Consider the following 16,864-nt stretch of genomic DNA (forward strand, 5'->3'; position numbering starts at 1 on the left):
GTGAGCTGTGAAGGCCGTTATAAATATATATTGTTTGGTTGGTTCCGGGGCCACAAGAAAAATTTTACTCAATTTTTTGCATCTATTGGTGAAAGGAGAAACATCTGTTCGTGTTCGTGTTGGTGTATGCACGTAACAACCACGGCCGCCACTCGCTAATTGTATCAACAGGAAATTATTGGAACCCGCCTCCTCTCATCCACGGTTATTTCTCATGTTCCTATATTCTGGTGAATCCGATTTGCATTCAGGAACACAACAATGATGGTTTTAACTTTTCAATGGGGGATTCACTTTTCAGAATGAAAGGGTTAAAAAAAAAAACATAACCATCTCCACCACCTCGCGCTGTCACCTTCTTGTACGGAAACTTTGACTCAAGATTGTTTTGGTAAGTGTGACAACTAAATTAACTCGATCATTGTGTTACTGTCTCTCGGTAAATAATAATATTATAATGTCACCTGCATCCAAAACCATCGTTACAACATTAGCATATGGCTTTGCTTTTGGACCAGGTTAGGAAACGAGGTGTAATTTTACCATCGGAAAGTCATCGAAAACGAGCTCCCACATAATGAAGGGTCGTATAACGACGGTGGGGGACACTTGTACAGGATTCCTGTCCCCACATTTTCCAGTGCAGTGAGGTGTTTTTGAATTACGCAGCAAGAGGTATTTTGAATAAGGATAACATAACCTCCCTGGTCACTCCATAGGGAGCAGGTGCTTCTCGTATCTACAATTACGGCTCATGGGAAAAGTTCAATTCTTTACACAACCTCTTCCTTTCCAGTCCTCAGACCTGCGAGTCCCCCAGTTAGTTTCACCATCGTTTCGTTGTCTAATTAGCATGCCATCAAGTCCTGGTGGAGATAGCTAAACTCAGAGGGATCACGCCGAATCGTCCTCGACGTCATTCCATTGCCATGTGCTGCGCTTCTGCCTTTCATTTTCCCCTCGTGAGCTTTGCCCGTTCACGTCGACTTCCTCGTTGGTCGTTTTCGCATCTTGGAAATCCGATTACTGCTTCGATTCATTTGGCCAAGGTAAGCGTATCCTTTTACGAGTTCCAGGAGCTTTAAAAGTCCGTGGGTCTTTGTTTTGTTTTGTTTTTGAACTCACATGGAGAGACGCTCATCACTTTTTGTTGTTTGGCGTCACTGTTCCGCAAATGTTGGACCGATTTTATTCCATTCTATTTTCACAGCGCGGCGACATCGCGCTGTTATATAATTGGCTATTCTCTCCTGTGTCTTCTGTCACACTTATGGCCTCGTACGTCCCTTTGATGTGAGGGCTATAAATGCAAATTTGTCCAACGTCACAACTCTTCCCATCATGCATGCTAATTCACGTGTCTACATTTAAATTTTATAACTGCAAAATTGTTTCATCATTCTTAACCTCGACCTTTACTGCCCCCAGGTGCGCGATATCGAAGTATTCGCTTCTTGTTCCATCGGTTTTTGTAAAGTTTGACATCTGCACATAAGGATTAATGTCAACTGGTTATTTACCGCAGTTGTATTTGAAAAAAAAAAAAAAAAAGAGCCATTCGTTGACCCGAGACAACAAAACTATGTCGGCTGCTGGAAGTACGGAGATCACGTATCTCGCGGGCACGCGAACAGGAAAACTGCCTTGCGGGCAATACCATGTGCGGGATACACGCGCCTGAAATTTTCCTTGAGAACCTTCTCCCCAGGTGCATGGTATACAAGGGGGCAGCTTTTTTGCATGAAAATTCCGTCGTATCAAATCAAATCGATCGTATAAAATAGAGAAGTGTTTTATGTCACTTTAGTTGGGGAGCATGGTCCAATGCAGAAACCCCCCAAAAAAACAAACAGTCCATAAATCAATAAGCAATATCGTTACGGATCTGGCAGCCTTTTGCACACAAACAGACAGCAGCCCCCGCAGTTCAGTTATTTCGATAAGTATGTGTTTATAGTCAGGGTCCCGTCCTTCTGTCTAATGGGAATTACATGTGTGCGCTACGAGTTACTTTTATAGTCAGGTTTTTTTACATCTTCAATCATCCTTCGTTTTCGCACCATCAATGAAGATCTACAAGATCCTCAGTGGGGATATGCCATCACAAGTGTGGGGCCTGTTCCAAGTGGATGCTGAAAACAGGGCCAGAGGTAACTTTTTGAAACCATTTCAAAGATGACGTCAAACCACGAAGAAGCTGTACGTAATTCTTCAGCCAGAGAGTATTTCATGAGTGGAGCAGTCTCTCGGAGTCGGTTATCCGAGCAACGTCAGTCGACACATTGAAGAGGACACCGGACAAGTACTGGGAAACCCTCAGCCATGGTACTCGATCTTTTTATAAATTTTCTGTTTCGTTTCCATGACACTATTAACCACATCCTAGGACGTGACGAGTGATGTTTCCAAGTTAAAAGAGTAAAAGATGGAGACCCGCTTTCCTTTTCTCCATGTGTTGGACGTAATCAGGACGTTTACAGTTTTGATCGGATGTTTCCTCACGTTAATATTTATCATTTATCAGGCTTCTCTGTGCCTGGGTTTCCTGTCATTCTATAACGCCCAACTCTCATTGCCGTGTCCAAACACTTTTGTACTTGTCCTAATGTTATCGCATCTAGTTCGGGGATACTTCGTGTTTTCTATTGTGATATTCATCTCTTGAATGATTATTACTTCATATGCAGCCGATGCCTGCTGGTTGCATCATTGCTGGGAGCGTGGCTGTGCGGATGCTGCAGTGTCCCCTGTTTCCACTAAGCTGGTACTCTTTGCTGACCTCAGGACGACGACAGGCTGAGTCGACCAACCTGGTGTTATTTAATGGAATTACAGGAGCTCAAACTCAAGACCCTAAGATCTTAAGCCAGCCACCTCAACCGTGAAGTCAACACCAGGCTTTGCATCATGGGTGACGTTGCAGAATTTGACGTTTTCATGGACCTGTACCCTCAATCCAGCAAAGAGCGTTTTCGAAAATTGGTTTCTGAATCTGTTCATGTATATTGTTTGAATAAATTAATTATCTGGGGTCCAAATTCAAGTTTTTCTTGCATTTGGAATACCATACCACTCGACACGTAATGACAAACAGAGTCAAAATATCTTCAATAACTCAATTTACTAGAACTGGTTTAACACTTGGACCGTCGGCAGTCGATTCACACGTGGGCTGTTTAGCTGAAAACTTTACACAAGTCCACGCAGTCTTGGCCAAAAATGTTCGATGAGTTTATTAGTCTAGGCTGTAAAGCTAGGCCATCGCGAGCTGCGAGATTGTTGATCGAAAATAAAAAATATATTTTTCTCTCCAAGGCTCCGTACATGATGAGCCCAGTCTTGGGCTCCGTACATCTTGTACCGTTTGTTTTTACTTTTTCCCGGAAATTTCCCGTTCCCGGAGGGAGCCATGACGTTTTGTTTTGGTGCGATTGAGTCTACATAAGAGTCTACATTTTCAAACGAATTTTTTTTTAAATGCATCAATCTCTAATGATTCTGCAGTCCCAAAAGGTACTTTTTTTTAAAAATAATTTTTTTTTATGAACAAACATATAGAAAAAAAATAAAGATATTGTTAGGAAGTACGACTTAAGTGGAATCTAACAATATATAAATCAGTTTAGTAAAGCTTAAAGAAGTGTACCAAAATCATTTCCAAAGTTAGGCATGAAGCACAACTCTATCTTATTTAGGCTTTAACCTAATACACAGCCCTGTAGTAATGGCCAATGCTCATTGTTACATTTTATTATATCCTGGTAATTATAAAACTAATTACTGTCCACTTTGTACAATGGATCAAAGTACATTTGTCCAAACAATTTGATATGAAATTATGAAACAAAAGGTTGAATCGGATATTGTACCTACATTTACAAATGGATGGAGACTTTCGTACAATGTAAACGAAGTATATAAACAATTACATATGCAAATGAATATTTATAATGGTGATGATTATGATCACATTATGTCTTAATTTGCAGTTGAGATTGGCGGCGGCCTGAAACTAAAATATCCTTTTAAAAAAATGTGAGGCAAATTAAAGTAACCACATCCTTGTTCTGACCAAAAAACACAACAATTTGATCATTGTGGTGCCAACTTGTGAATGTTTGGCATGGCTTCCACTTCAAAAGCACACCTATTGCTTTTATTCTACATCTTTCATCGAAAATGTTTTTTTTAAATAGTGGGCCTTTTTTAAAATAGAAGGGATTGAGAACAGCTTGACTTTTCTACCACAGTTTGCCTATGTATGTGTCTTTAAGTGACAAAAATTTACAAGAGCTGTGTAACTGTCAACATGGTGAACACGAGGTAAAACCGGGGTAAATTTCAGTGTCGTTGAGTCTGGAGGAAAGTTCAGACATCTATAGCACCCAAGACTTTGTTCCAAAAGGTTTCAGTTTTCCTGTGTAAATGATCCAGTCACTAGATTATGTAAATCAGGCAACAAAATTCTTCATGATGAATAAACTGACTGTTGGCAGCAATTTGAAAACTCAATTTTTTTTTGACTGCATGTTACAAATCACTACTTTTGAGAGAACTTATGTTAAAAAGTATTTTAAGTAGAACATTTTTGACGTCAGGTTCTGAAAGCCTCACTAATAGACACCATTTGTGTGAATTTTCAGAACTCTGTTTGTAAAACTCTGGAATTTAGAGCCCTCCAAAAATGCTTCAGATACAAATCTGCAACTCGTGACTGCCAGAATTGAAACACCCCTGGCCCAATGCAGGGAAGTGTGAGCCACGGTGTTTCAGGGAACCCTCATTGTAGAAAGTGATCAGTGTGCCTAAATAGTTTACTAAACAAAATTTTGGAGGAGATATTCTAAACAAGCGTTTGAAAATCTATAAAAAAAAAATGTATGGTCTTCCTGGTCTATATAGAGTCCTTCATGTGCTCACTCTGGGGAATTTGTAATGAAGTTGTCAATAAAGGGCCTGTTTTTTATTTTCACATTTGTAAATTAATGATATTTCTTGTAGGGCTGACGTAATTATTTCCATTGTTTATGATCGTCTTGGTTCCCAGTATGACAAATAGCCCCAATATTATTTGAAAATAGAATTGGATCAGCTCGAAAAGGGTCTATCCATGTGAACTGACGGAAATGGTCAAAATTGACCATTTTCACACTGGAAGGCTCTTATTGGTGCCTATAAATTCCCTTGAGTCCAATCCGATAGAAAATAAATATTTTTTCTAATGACATTGCTTGAAAGTTTCTTCGAGTCATAGTAAACTTTCATGCTTGGTACCATCAGGATTAGGGAACCGATATGACTTGGCGAGCAAATTGGGTTTGGCCAGTGAAAATCTCCACCAGTCTGTCACATTTTGCATTTCAGTCAATAGTTTAGACTAATAACATGGCAATTAAATTGTTGTTGGTTATATACTCAAATACAATGGGAGTGATTAATCTGACCAAGTATCATTCCCTTATTCCCCCTATTCATGAAAATTTCTCCACCGGTCCATCACATTTTCAGAAAGGTGATTTTTCTGTGCAATTCATGTTATTTTCCATAATAAATGGTTTTGATTATATTACTAAGCTTACTGATAGCATTGATGCAGTATTTTATTCAGGTTATCATTTCTGGACAATTTTGAGTTTTTGACCCTTCGAATGACAGTCATTTCAAACAATGGTTCACATAGCATTATGAAACAATGGTACAAGCTATAAACCCCAAAACTACAATGTTTTTGTCCTGGACTAATCATTAGAGCTGACTTTGCTGTTGTTTGAGCTGATAACTTGCATGTCGGCCTGACCAAATCAAAAAATCCTACCCTATTTTGAAAATGACGACATTTTGTGATGACCAATCCATTTTATAAACTTTTTTTTTGCAAAATGTTCAGTGAATCTTGGATTTTTTTTTTATGCTGCAACTTCACTGTTCATGAAAATTGATTTTTTCACGACTTCTGAAACAATTTGGCTCACACTTAGCTGCTTTGACCCCCCTCGGGTGTTTGTAGGGCCATATCTTGGACACTACTTGGAATTTTGAGCTATAACTTGGCAAACCTTCCTCATATATGTCAAGGTAGCTTTGAGAATTTTTTCAGAAAAATCTGAGGGGGTCACCGCAACCCCCGGCTGAAATGACACGGAATGAGCCATGGGCGTTGTTGTCATAGTTATAAGTGATGTAAAAGTCCTAGCTATCAAAATAACTGCAGCGCACGAACATTTAATTCCCATTAGACTAGGGACGGGACTAGAAACACGTACTTACCGATACAACTGATCTATAGGGACCTGAATGTTGCGTGCAGTAAGCTTCCAAATTCGCAATATCTTGTGATGAAATAAATAATAATAAAAAAAAAAACTCTTCGAAGGATTCACTTAGCGAACAAGGGTCAACTGGCGAAGACATTCACCATGCCAACAAGTCGTTAACACGACCTGGGTTATTAACACGTTCTGAGTTATTCACACGTCTTCATTAGTCGCACGTCCTGGGCCGCGGGCAAGTAGTCCCCCCCCCCGCCGCGGGCAAGTAGTCCCCCCCCCCCGCCGCGGGTAAGTAGCCCCCCCCGCCGCGGGCAAGTAGTCCCCCCGCCGCGGGCAAGTAGTCCCCCCGCCGCGGGCAAGTAGTCCCCCCGCCGCGGGCAAGTAGTCCCCCCGCCGCGGGCAAGTAGCCCCCCCCCCGCGGGCAAGTAGTCCCCGCCGCGGGCAAGTAGTCCCCGCCGCGGGCAAGTAGTCCCCCCGCCGCGGGTAAGTAGTCCCCCCCACCGCGGGCAAGTAGTCCCCCCCACCGCGGGCAAGTAGTCCCCCCGCCGCGGGCAAGTAGTCCCCCCGCCGCGGGTACGTTTTAACCACCCATCTCAGCCTTTCCTCTCCTGCTCAACCTGTGCCGCAGAAACCTTCAGGACTTTCCTGAATTTCTGTTCATATTCCATTCACAATTCCTTCTTGTCTTCCGCGAATGATGTGCGTGTCCGATAAACTTACCATCATTAGTAAACCTGTCTTCTCTTTCCTGCATTCCGAGCAGTTACCTTTTGGTCGCTCGTCGTTGAACGAACGAGCGAAGAGGTTCATCTGCTGCGTGGAAAAATCATCATCTACACAGTGAATGAATCAAAACGACTCGGAGTACAGTTCGGTACAGTGCGGAACAGTGCGGCGAAATACACGAACTATTCACATCAATCACTATGAACGGCAAACACGACCGAGCGGCCACATCCTGCAAGGAAGGCGATCCGTGCGGTCACACCCGCAATGCCACTCACAGAGCCATCTCGGCCTCCATCTCCCGCATCCTGTCCTGCTCCGAGGCATCCATGTTTGCACTGACACTCACACTGCTGCGTCACTTCCTCCTTCCATGGAAATACGTCACCCTCGCTCGTGACGTCTCACGGAAATGCGTCATTTATACCACGTGACGAAAAGCTTCGGTGAAAACGGCTTCAAGTTGGTGTTGTGTTGTGTCGTGTTGAGAGTGTGGCTTTCATTGAGCTGTTGACGAGAATCAAAATGTTATTTATCTACAAACAAACGAAGGCTTTAATAATTCTGAAGAGGGTTTGTTTAATTAACAACAACAACAACAACAACAACAACAACAACAACAACAACAACAACAACAACGATCGCTCTGTTTTGTAATCGCTGTTTGTGCAGATTGTGGTGACGTTTACCGGACACATCATTCAAGGCCTCCAGAGTTTGTTCCTTTAAAATAAAATTTTCTCCCCACTCTCGTTTCCTTCACAGCCCGGTGCTCTGTCCTTTCAGGTAAGTCGTTTACATCGCAGTGTTCCAACTTTTACAATGGATGTCGAATGATTGTCCGAAATGTTTCCCGGCGGACGACGTGAGCAGTCACAAGCACTGTACTCTCGGTTTATACACGCGGCCGGCTGAGCAGTCACAAATACTCACTGTAACCTTAGATACGCGGCCAGACGAGGCGTCACAAGCACTGTACTCTCGGTTTATACACGCGGCCGGCTGAGCAGTCACAAATACTCATTGTAACCTTAGATACGCGGCCAGACAAGGCGTCACAAACACTGTACTCTCGGTTTATACACGCGGCCTGGTGAGCAGTCACAAATACTGTAACCTTAGATACGCGGCCAGACGAGGCGTCACAAACACTGTACTCTCGGTTTATACACGCGGCCTGGTGAGCAGTCACAAATACTGTAACCTTAGATACGCGGCCAGACGAGGCGTCACAAACACTGTACTCTCGGTTTACACACGCGGCCGGCTGAGCAGTCACAAATACTCACTGTAACCTTAGATACGCGGCCAGACGAGGCGTCACAAACACTGTACTCTCGGTTTATACACGCGGCCTGGTGAGCAGTCACAAATACTCACTGTAACCTTAGATACGCGGCCAGACGAGGCGTCACAAACACTGTACTCTCGGTTTATACACGCGGCCTGGTGAGCAGTCACAAATACTCACTGTAACCTTAGATACGCGGCCAGACGAGGCGTCACAAACACTGTACTCTCGGTTTATACACGCGGCCTGGTGAGCAGTCACAAATACTGTAACCTTAGATACGCGGCCAGACAAGGCGTCACAAACACTGTACTCTCGGTTTATACACGCGGCCGGCTGAGCAGTCACAAATACTCACTGTAACCTTAGATACGCGGCCAGACGAGGCGTCACAAACACTGTACTCTCGGTTTATACACGCGGCCTGGTGAGCAGTCACAAATACTCACTGTAACCTTAGATACGCGGCCAGACGAGGCGTCACAAACACTGTACTCTCGGTTTATACACGCGGCCTGGTGAGCAGTCACAAATACTCACTGTAACCTTAGATACGCGGCCAGACGAGGCGTCACAAACGCTGTACTCTCGGTTTATACACGCGGCCTGGTGAGCAGTCACAAATACTGTAACCTTAGATACGCGGCCAGACGAGGCGTCACAAACACTGTACTCTCGGTTTATACACGCGGCCTGGTGAGCAGTCACAAATACTCACTGTAACCTTAGATACGCGGCCAGACGAGGCGTCACAAACACTGTACTCTCGGTTTATACACGCGGCCGGGTGAGCAGTCACAAATACTCACTGTTGTGGTGTACTGATAGAAGATGCGTAGCAGGCAGACACGAGCGGAGGAACAGTCGAGCCGGGCTGTGTTGCACAAGCGCGAGCGCGGGCGTACTTTGCCCGCGGCTCTCCTTTATTACGTATTCAGCACACTCACGAGCCGGGCGACTCCAGCATTACTACGACGCCTCAGGCGACGCGCACACCTTATATTCCTTGCAGATACGATGACCACGACGACCCCTCCTCCCATCATCATGCCCCGCCCTGCATGCCCGCAGGCTACACCACAACTGTCACCTTAGATATGCGGCCAGACGAGGCGTCACAAACACTGTACTCTCGGTTTATACACGCGGCCGGCTGAGCAGTCACAAATACTCACTGTAACCTTAGATACGCGGCCAGACGAGGCGTCACAAACACTGTACTCTCGGTTTATACACGCGGCCTGGTGAGCAGTCACAAATACTGTAACCTTAGATACGCGGCCAGACGAGGCGTCACAAACACTGTACTCTCGGTTTACACACGCGGCCGGCTGAGCAGTCACAAATACTCACTGTAACCTTAGATACGCGGCCAGACGAGGCGTCACAAACACTGTACTCTCGGTTTATACACGCGGCCTGGTGAGCAGTCACAAATACTCACTGTAACCTTAGATACGCGGCCAGACGAGGCGTCACAAACACTGTACTCTCGGTTTATACACGCGGCCTGGTGAGCAGTCACAAATACTCACTGTAACCTTAGATACGCGGCCAGACGAGGCGTCACAAACACTGTACTCTCGGTTTATACACGCGGCCTGGTGAGCAGTCACAAGTACTGTAACCTTAGATACGCGGCCAGACAAGGCGTCACAAACACTGTACTCTCGGTTTATACACGCGGCCGGCTGAGCAGTCACAAATACTCACTGTAACCTTAGATACGCGGCCAGACGAGGCGTCACAAACACTGTACTCTCGGTTTATACACGCGGCCTGGTGAGCAGTCACAAATACTCACTGTAACCTTAGATACGCGGCCAGACGAGGCGTCACAAACACTGTACTCTCGGTTTATACACGCGGCCTGGTGAGCAGTCACAAATACTCACTGTAACCTTAGATACGCGGCCAGACGAGGCGTCACAAACGCTGTACTCTCGGTTTATACACGCGGCCTGGTGAGCAGTCACAAATACTGTAACCTTAGATACGCGGCCAGACGAGGCGTCACAAACACTGTACTCTCGGTTTATACACGCGGCCTGGTGAGCAGTCACAAATACTCACTGTAACCTTAGATACGCGGCCAGACGAGGCGTCACAAACACTGTACTCTCGGTTTATACACGCGGCCGGGTGAGCAGTCACAAATACTCACTGTTGTGGTGTACTGATAGAAGATGCGTAGCAGGCAGACACGAGCGGAGGAACAGTCGAGCCGGGCTGTGTTGCACAAGCGCGAGCGCGGGCGTACTTTGCCCGCGGCTCTCCTTTATTATGTATTCAGCACACTCACGAGCCGGGCGACTCCAGCATTACTACGACGCCTCAGGCGACGCGCACACCTTATATTCCTTGCAGATACGATGACCACGACGACCCCTCCTCCCATCATCATGCCCCGCCCTGCATGCCCGCAGGCTACACCACAACTGTCACCTTAGATATGCGGCCAGACGAGGCGTCACAAACACTGTACTCTCGGTTTATACACGCGGCCGGCTGAGCAGTCACAAATACTCACTGTAACCTTAGATACGCGGCCAGACGAGGCGTCACAAACACTGTACTCTCGGTTTATACACGCGGCCTGGTGAGCAGTCACAAATACTGTAACCTTAGATACGCGGCCAGACGAGGCGTCACAAACACTGTACTCTCGGTTTATACACGCGGCCGGCTGAGCAGTCACAAATACTCACTGTAACCTTAGATACGCGGCCAGACGAGGCGTCACAAACACTGTACTCTCGGTTTATACACGCGGCCTGGTGAGCAGTCACAAATACTCACTGTAACCTTAGATACGCGGCCAGACGAGGCGTCACAAACACTGTACTCTCGGTTTATACACGCGGCCTGGTGAGCAGTCACAAATACTCACTGTAACCTTAGATACGCGGCCAGACGAGGCGTCACAAACACTGTACTCTCGGTTTATACACGCGGCCTGGTGAGCAGTCACAAATACTGTAACCTTAGATACGCGGCCAGACAAGGCGTCACAAACACTGTACTCTCGGTTTATACACACGGCCGGCTGAGCAGTCACAAATACTCACTGTAACCTTAGATACGCAGCCAGACGAGGCGTCACAAACACTGTACTCTCGGTTTATACACGCGGCCTGGTGAGCAGTCACAAATACTCACTGTAACCTTAGATACGCGGCCAGACGAGGCGTCACAAACACTGTACTCTCGGTTTATACACGCGGCCTGGTGAGCAGTCACAAATACTCACTGTAACCTTAGATACGCGGCCAGACGAGGCGTCACAAACGCTGTACTCTCGGTTTATACACGCGGCCTGGTGAGCAGTCACAAATACTGTAACCTTAGATACGCGGCCAGACGAGGCGTCACAAACACTGTACTCTCGGTTTATACACGCGGCCTGGTGAGCAGTCACAAATACTCACTGTAACCTTAGATACGCGGCCAGACGAGGCGTCACAAACGCTGTACTCTCGGTTTATACACGCGGCCTGGTGAGCAGTCACAAATACTCACTGTAACCTTAGATACGCGGCCAGACGAGGCGTCACAAACGCTGTACTCGGTTTATACACGCGGCCTGGTGAGCAGTCACAAATACTCACTGTAACCTTAGATACGCGGCCAGACGAGGCGTCACAAACACTGTACTCTCGGTTTATACACGCGGCCGGGTAAGCAGTCACAAATACTCACTGTAACCTTAGATACGCGGCCAGACGAGGCGTCACAAACGCTGTACTCTCGGTTTATACACGCGGCCGGGTAAGCAGTCACAAATACTCACTGTAACCTTAGATACGTGGCCAGACGAGGCGTCACAAACACTGTACTCTCGGTTTATACACGCGGCCTGGTGAGCAGTCACAAATACTCACTGTAACCTTAGATACGCGGCCAGACGAGGCGTCACAAACACTGTACTCTCGGTTTATACACGCGGCCGGGTAAGCAGTCACAAATACTCACTGTAACCTTAGATACGCGGCCAGACGAGGCGTCACAAACACTGTACTCTCGGTTTATACACGCGGCCGGGTAAGCAGTCACAAATACTCACTGTAACCTTAGATACGCGGCCAGACGAGGCGTCACAAACACTGTACTCTCGGTTTATACACGCGGCCGGGTGAGCAGTCACAAATACTCACTGTTGTGGTGTACTGATAGAAGATGCGTAGCAGGCAGACACGAGCGGAGGAACAGTCGAGCCGGGCTGTGTTGCACAAGCGCGAGCGCGGGCGTACTTTGCCCGCGGCTCTCCTTTATTACGTATTCAGCACACTCACGAGCCGGGCGACTCCAGCATTACTACGACGCCTCAGGCGACGCGCACACCTTATATTCCTTGCAGATACGATGACCACGACGACCCCTCCTCCCATCATCATGCCCCGCCCTGCATGCCCGCAGGCTACACCACAACTGTCACCTTAGATATGCGGCCAGACGAGGCGTCACAAACACTGTACTCTCGGTTTATACACGCGGCCGGCTGAGCAGTCACAAATACTCACTGTAACCTTAGATACGCGGCCAGACAAGGTGTCACAAACACTATAAATTGATACATGGCCAGACAAGGCGTCACAAACACTAGAAATTTTGATACATGGCCAGACAAGGTGTCACAAACGCTAGAAATTTCGACACACTGCCAGACAAGGCGTCACAAACACGAGAAATTTAGATACACTGCCAGACGAGGTGTCACATACGAAGTTTATGTACACGGCTGGATGAGGTGTCACAAACGCTAAAAGCTTAGATACACGGCCGGATGAGGAGTCACAAACACTATGTTTATATACACGGCCTGATGAGGTGTTACAAACATTACAAATTTAAAATCACAGCCAGACGTGTCACAAACACCACGTTTTGATGCACGGCCGGATGAGGTGTCACACACTAAGTTTAGATACACGGCCAGACGAGGTGTCATACAAAGTTTATTACACGGGTAGACGAGGTGTCACAAACACTAAGTTTTGATGCACGGACAGACGAAGTGTCAGACTAAGCTTAGATACACAGCCAGACGAGGTGTTATACAAAGTTTCCTCTGTCATACATACTTTCCTCTTTCTGTCTGTCATACTTTCCTCTGGAAAGGAAAGGGTGATCGCCAAGACTGCAACAACTACCGAGGGGTGAAGCTGCTCTCAGTGCCGGGCAAGGTCTTTGCTCGGATAATTCTCGAAAGGGTTCGCCACCATTTACTTGAGCACCAGCGTCCAGAGCAGTCAGGCTTTACACCAAAGAGGTCAACGATTGACCGTATCCTTGCACTTCGTGTCCTCACCGAACACAGACGAGAGTTTCGGCAGGGGCTGCTTGCAGCCTATGTTGATCTCTGTAAAGCGTTCGATTCAGTGAATCGGGATGTCCTCTGGAGGATTCTTGGTCTTCGTGGGGTGCCACCAAAACTGATCGATCTGATGTCTGAACTCTACTCTGGTACTGAGAGTGCTGTGAAGTGTGGTGGTACCATCTCTGATTTATTTCCAGTTGTTACTGGAGTTCGTCATGGGTGTGTACTGGCCCCCACACTTTTCAGCACTTGTATGGACTGGATTCTCGGGAGGATGTCGGAGAGATCAAGTTGCGGTGCGTCGTTCGGGAATGTCAAGATCTCTGACCTTGATTTCGCAGATGATGCAGTCATCTTTGCGGAGACTTTAGATATGCTTTTGGGGGCCCTCGAGGTGCTGAATGAGGAGTCGGAGCCACTGGGATTACGCGTTTCCTGGGTAAAAACTAAGATCCAGGCTTTCAATGACATCTTGGATGCTGCTGTCCTGTCTGTGCCTGTTTGTGGTGAGGATGTTGAGGTCGTGGAGAGATTCACTTACCTTGGCAGTGATATTCATGTCTCTGCTGGCTGCGAGTCAGAGGTCAATAGACGTCTGGGTCGGGCCTGGGGAGTCATGACTCACATGACTCCCCCCTGTGAGGGGAGTCCCCCCCTGTGAAACCCCCTGTGACGTCCCCCCCTGTGAAAGTCCCCCCCTGTGAAAGTCAGACGTCCCCCCCTGTGAAACCAGTCAGGGAATAATAACAGGATAGTTTATTCGGTTGTGGTGACATCATGCATTGAGCTTACGTGCAATGACAGGTGTCGCTGCATCACTTCATCGTGATCAATGCCCCCAACCAAGCGAGCTTCATTTGAATATCTGCCTTCTACAATCGGCCCAAGTGTATCAAACTACTTAATCTGCACTTTCTGTGACTTATTAAACAGCGTAGTCTTTAAAGCCATTGTGTGCATCATCATTGTCTCAACTGTTTTCATTGTTGAATTGCTTACAAACTCTCAGGTCATCGCACATCCTCACTCATGATCTTTTCCACCCTCGTTAACCTTCCTCCAAGCCCACACCTTCAATGACAGCTTGTTGTGTTTTCTCCCCTCTCTTCATCCTCCTTCCATTTATTTCTTACAATTCTCTTTCATCGCAGACTTTTCCTTCCTCTTCTTTCAGCCTCTTATGCTTGACCTTGTGTCCAGCTCGTAGACTGACCCTGTACCTTCCAATTCCTTTCCTTTATTCTCATTCCCACCATGTGTTTTCCCTCCTGCTATTTTCTATGTCCACATTCTTCCATGAGCCTCGACTTTGCACAAAGATGAATAAATAAATGATAAACTTGCTTTAAACCACCAGTGACGTGGCCACAGACCCCCTGTTGTAAAATGTTGACGTACTCGTAGATGTATGAGGTCCCGATGGTGTATTTTGGAAGATGATCCCGCATTTCCCCACTTAACCCCCATTGTTCATCTCCATTTCCACCCCAAGGTGCTACCATGACCCGTGTGTCTGTGGATAAATCTCTGCTTCGGAATGTACTGAGACACACAGGTGCACATAACAAGGTTTGTACATCGAAAGTGTATGCCGACCAGGGTGGGGGCGATGCACCATGGCATTTACTCTGATGGACGTGTTCCTTTAACAACCCTGTGTCCAGATCCAGGAAGAAGGTTGGATGTGGAGACAGCTCATTACGGAACGACATTCCGAGCAAGCGAGAACCAAAAATCCTTCTTACACCCATCTCAGAAAGTAAGAGTGGCATCGGCCTCCATCTCTCCAACCCATAAATGTTCGGTTTGCTATTCTGGATTTATAGACTGAATGGTTTCCTATTGGTGTGTGTGTGTGTGTGTGTGTGTGTGTGTGTGTGTGTGTGTGTGTGTGTGTGTGTGTGTGTGTGTGTGTGTGTGTGTGTGTGTGTGTGTGTGTGTGACAGAGACAGAAAAAAAAAGATTAGGGTAGGGGGCGTGGGTGAATTTTCAAACCTTCATCAATAGCTGTTCTGAATTGTCCAAGTACAAATGTCAAATTGGTTCCTGCATTGTTCAAAATAAATAGAGGAAAGTAGTTGCCATGTTACTCTCTGCAGTCCCCCCCCCCCCACAACTCCCACAGATATTAATAAAGTATCCAATAATCCATCCATCCATCCATCCATTGGGACCATACTACGTGCAGAGCATTGTTGCTGCCTAAGTAGTCTCCTTGGATATTGGGCACAATCTTGGACGGGTCACCACTCCAACACAGGAAGCACTCCAGCATGCTGACACTCATTTTGCTGACCTCGGAAGGATGACAGGCAAAGTCAACCCCACCTGGTATAAATTCAACATCTGAGTGGGATTGGAACTCAGGACCCCAGGATCCCAAGCCCACCACCTGAACCATTAAGCCAACAGCAGGCATGGCTCTTAACCCTGCTATCCAAATTGATATAAAAATTACAAACCGGTCCGAGTACTGATCCCTGAGGTACATACTCCATCACTTGCTCCCTCCCAGCCAGACATCCTCTCACTGAGATCCACTCTTTGTTTCCCATCAAGAAACCAGTTCTCGATCCAGTTTGCTCATCGACCATCAACAAATCAATTGCACAAAATGAAATCGGATAGTAATAAGTAATAGCTTATTGGCATAATTAGTGCCGATAAATGTGTTTGATTTGATTGGAGGCTGTTTGTCTGTTTGCATGAAAGGTAACACAACGGAAGTAAAACGACAGATGCATCTCCTTTTTCAACACTGCTTCCTATAACAGCCGTTTGTGGTGCATTCTCTGCAGGATGTGTTGCAGTCGCATGCGGTGCGACGGATACGACTCGGAAGATGGGTGTAGTGGACTGGCTCGTTATGAAACGGAAGGGATTAGAGCAGGGGTGAGTCGAGAGGTTCCAGTTGGAACCACGAGGGTGAAACAGGAAACTGACCCTTGGGAGAGAAGAATTGCTGCCAGCACAGGCCCTGAAAGGTGAGACGTATCGCCATCATTCATGTTTGCACGTAGCGTTATGAACTGAGACGTACAGGTGCACACTTACTTTTGTACATTGTACATGCCTCCCGGGGTGGTGGTGACGCTCCGCGGCGTTAACTGTGGTGGATATGGATCTGCACGTTGGAGATTTTGATCTGATTTATTCATTTTATTATATCATGAGCATTTTCCATAGTGCCCTAACTCAGCATGATGATGATAATGACAAGCCGGGAGGCGACGATGGTTCGCGGGCATTACTGAGGAAGCC

The 16,864-nt window shown here is 46.5% G+C and overlaps 2 protein-coding genes across 6 annotated transcripts in view; one reads left to right on the top strand and one right to left on the bottom strand.

Moving 5' to 3' along the window:
• RBM42 (RNA binding motif protein 42) overlaps positions 1 to 16,864 on the bottom strand; it is a 67,491-nt gene that overhangs the window by 14,828 nt on the left and 35,799 nt on the right. For 2 of the 5 annotated variants that reach the window (XM_085859194.1, XM_085859193.1), the window contains exon 1: positions 7,274 to 7,415. The exons of the other annotated variants lie outside the window; for them this stretch is intronic. In XM_085859194.1, coding sequence (XP_085715320.1) covers positions 7,274 to 7,326 — 53 coding nt within the window. In that variant the 5' untranslated portion in view covers positions 7,327 to 7,415. Of the gene's footprint in view, positions 1 to 7,273; positions 7,416 to 16,864 lie in introns of those variants that run through there. 5 annotated transcript variants of the gene reach the window in all.
• The window catches only part of LOC147010324 (uncharacterized), an 87,492-nt gene continuing 87,076 nt past the window's right edge, over positions 16,449 to 16,864 (top strand). The window contains exon 1 of the mRNA XM_085859167.1: positions 16,449 to 16,587. The gene's annotated coding sequence lies outside the window, so the exon portion shown is untranslated. The remainder of the gene's footprint in view (positions 16,588 to 16,864) is intronic.

Source organism: Eptatretus burgeri, chromosome 16, assembly GCF_056783735.1.
Source record: "Eptatretus burgeri isolate ZD-2024b chromosome 16, Ebu_testis_v1, whole genome shotgun sequence".
In the NCBI taxonomy this organism is placed as follows: Eukaryota; Metazoa; Chordata; class Myxini; order Myxiniformes; family Myxinidae; genus Eptatretus; species Eptatretus burgeri.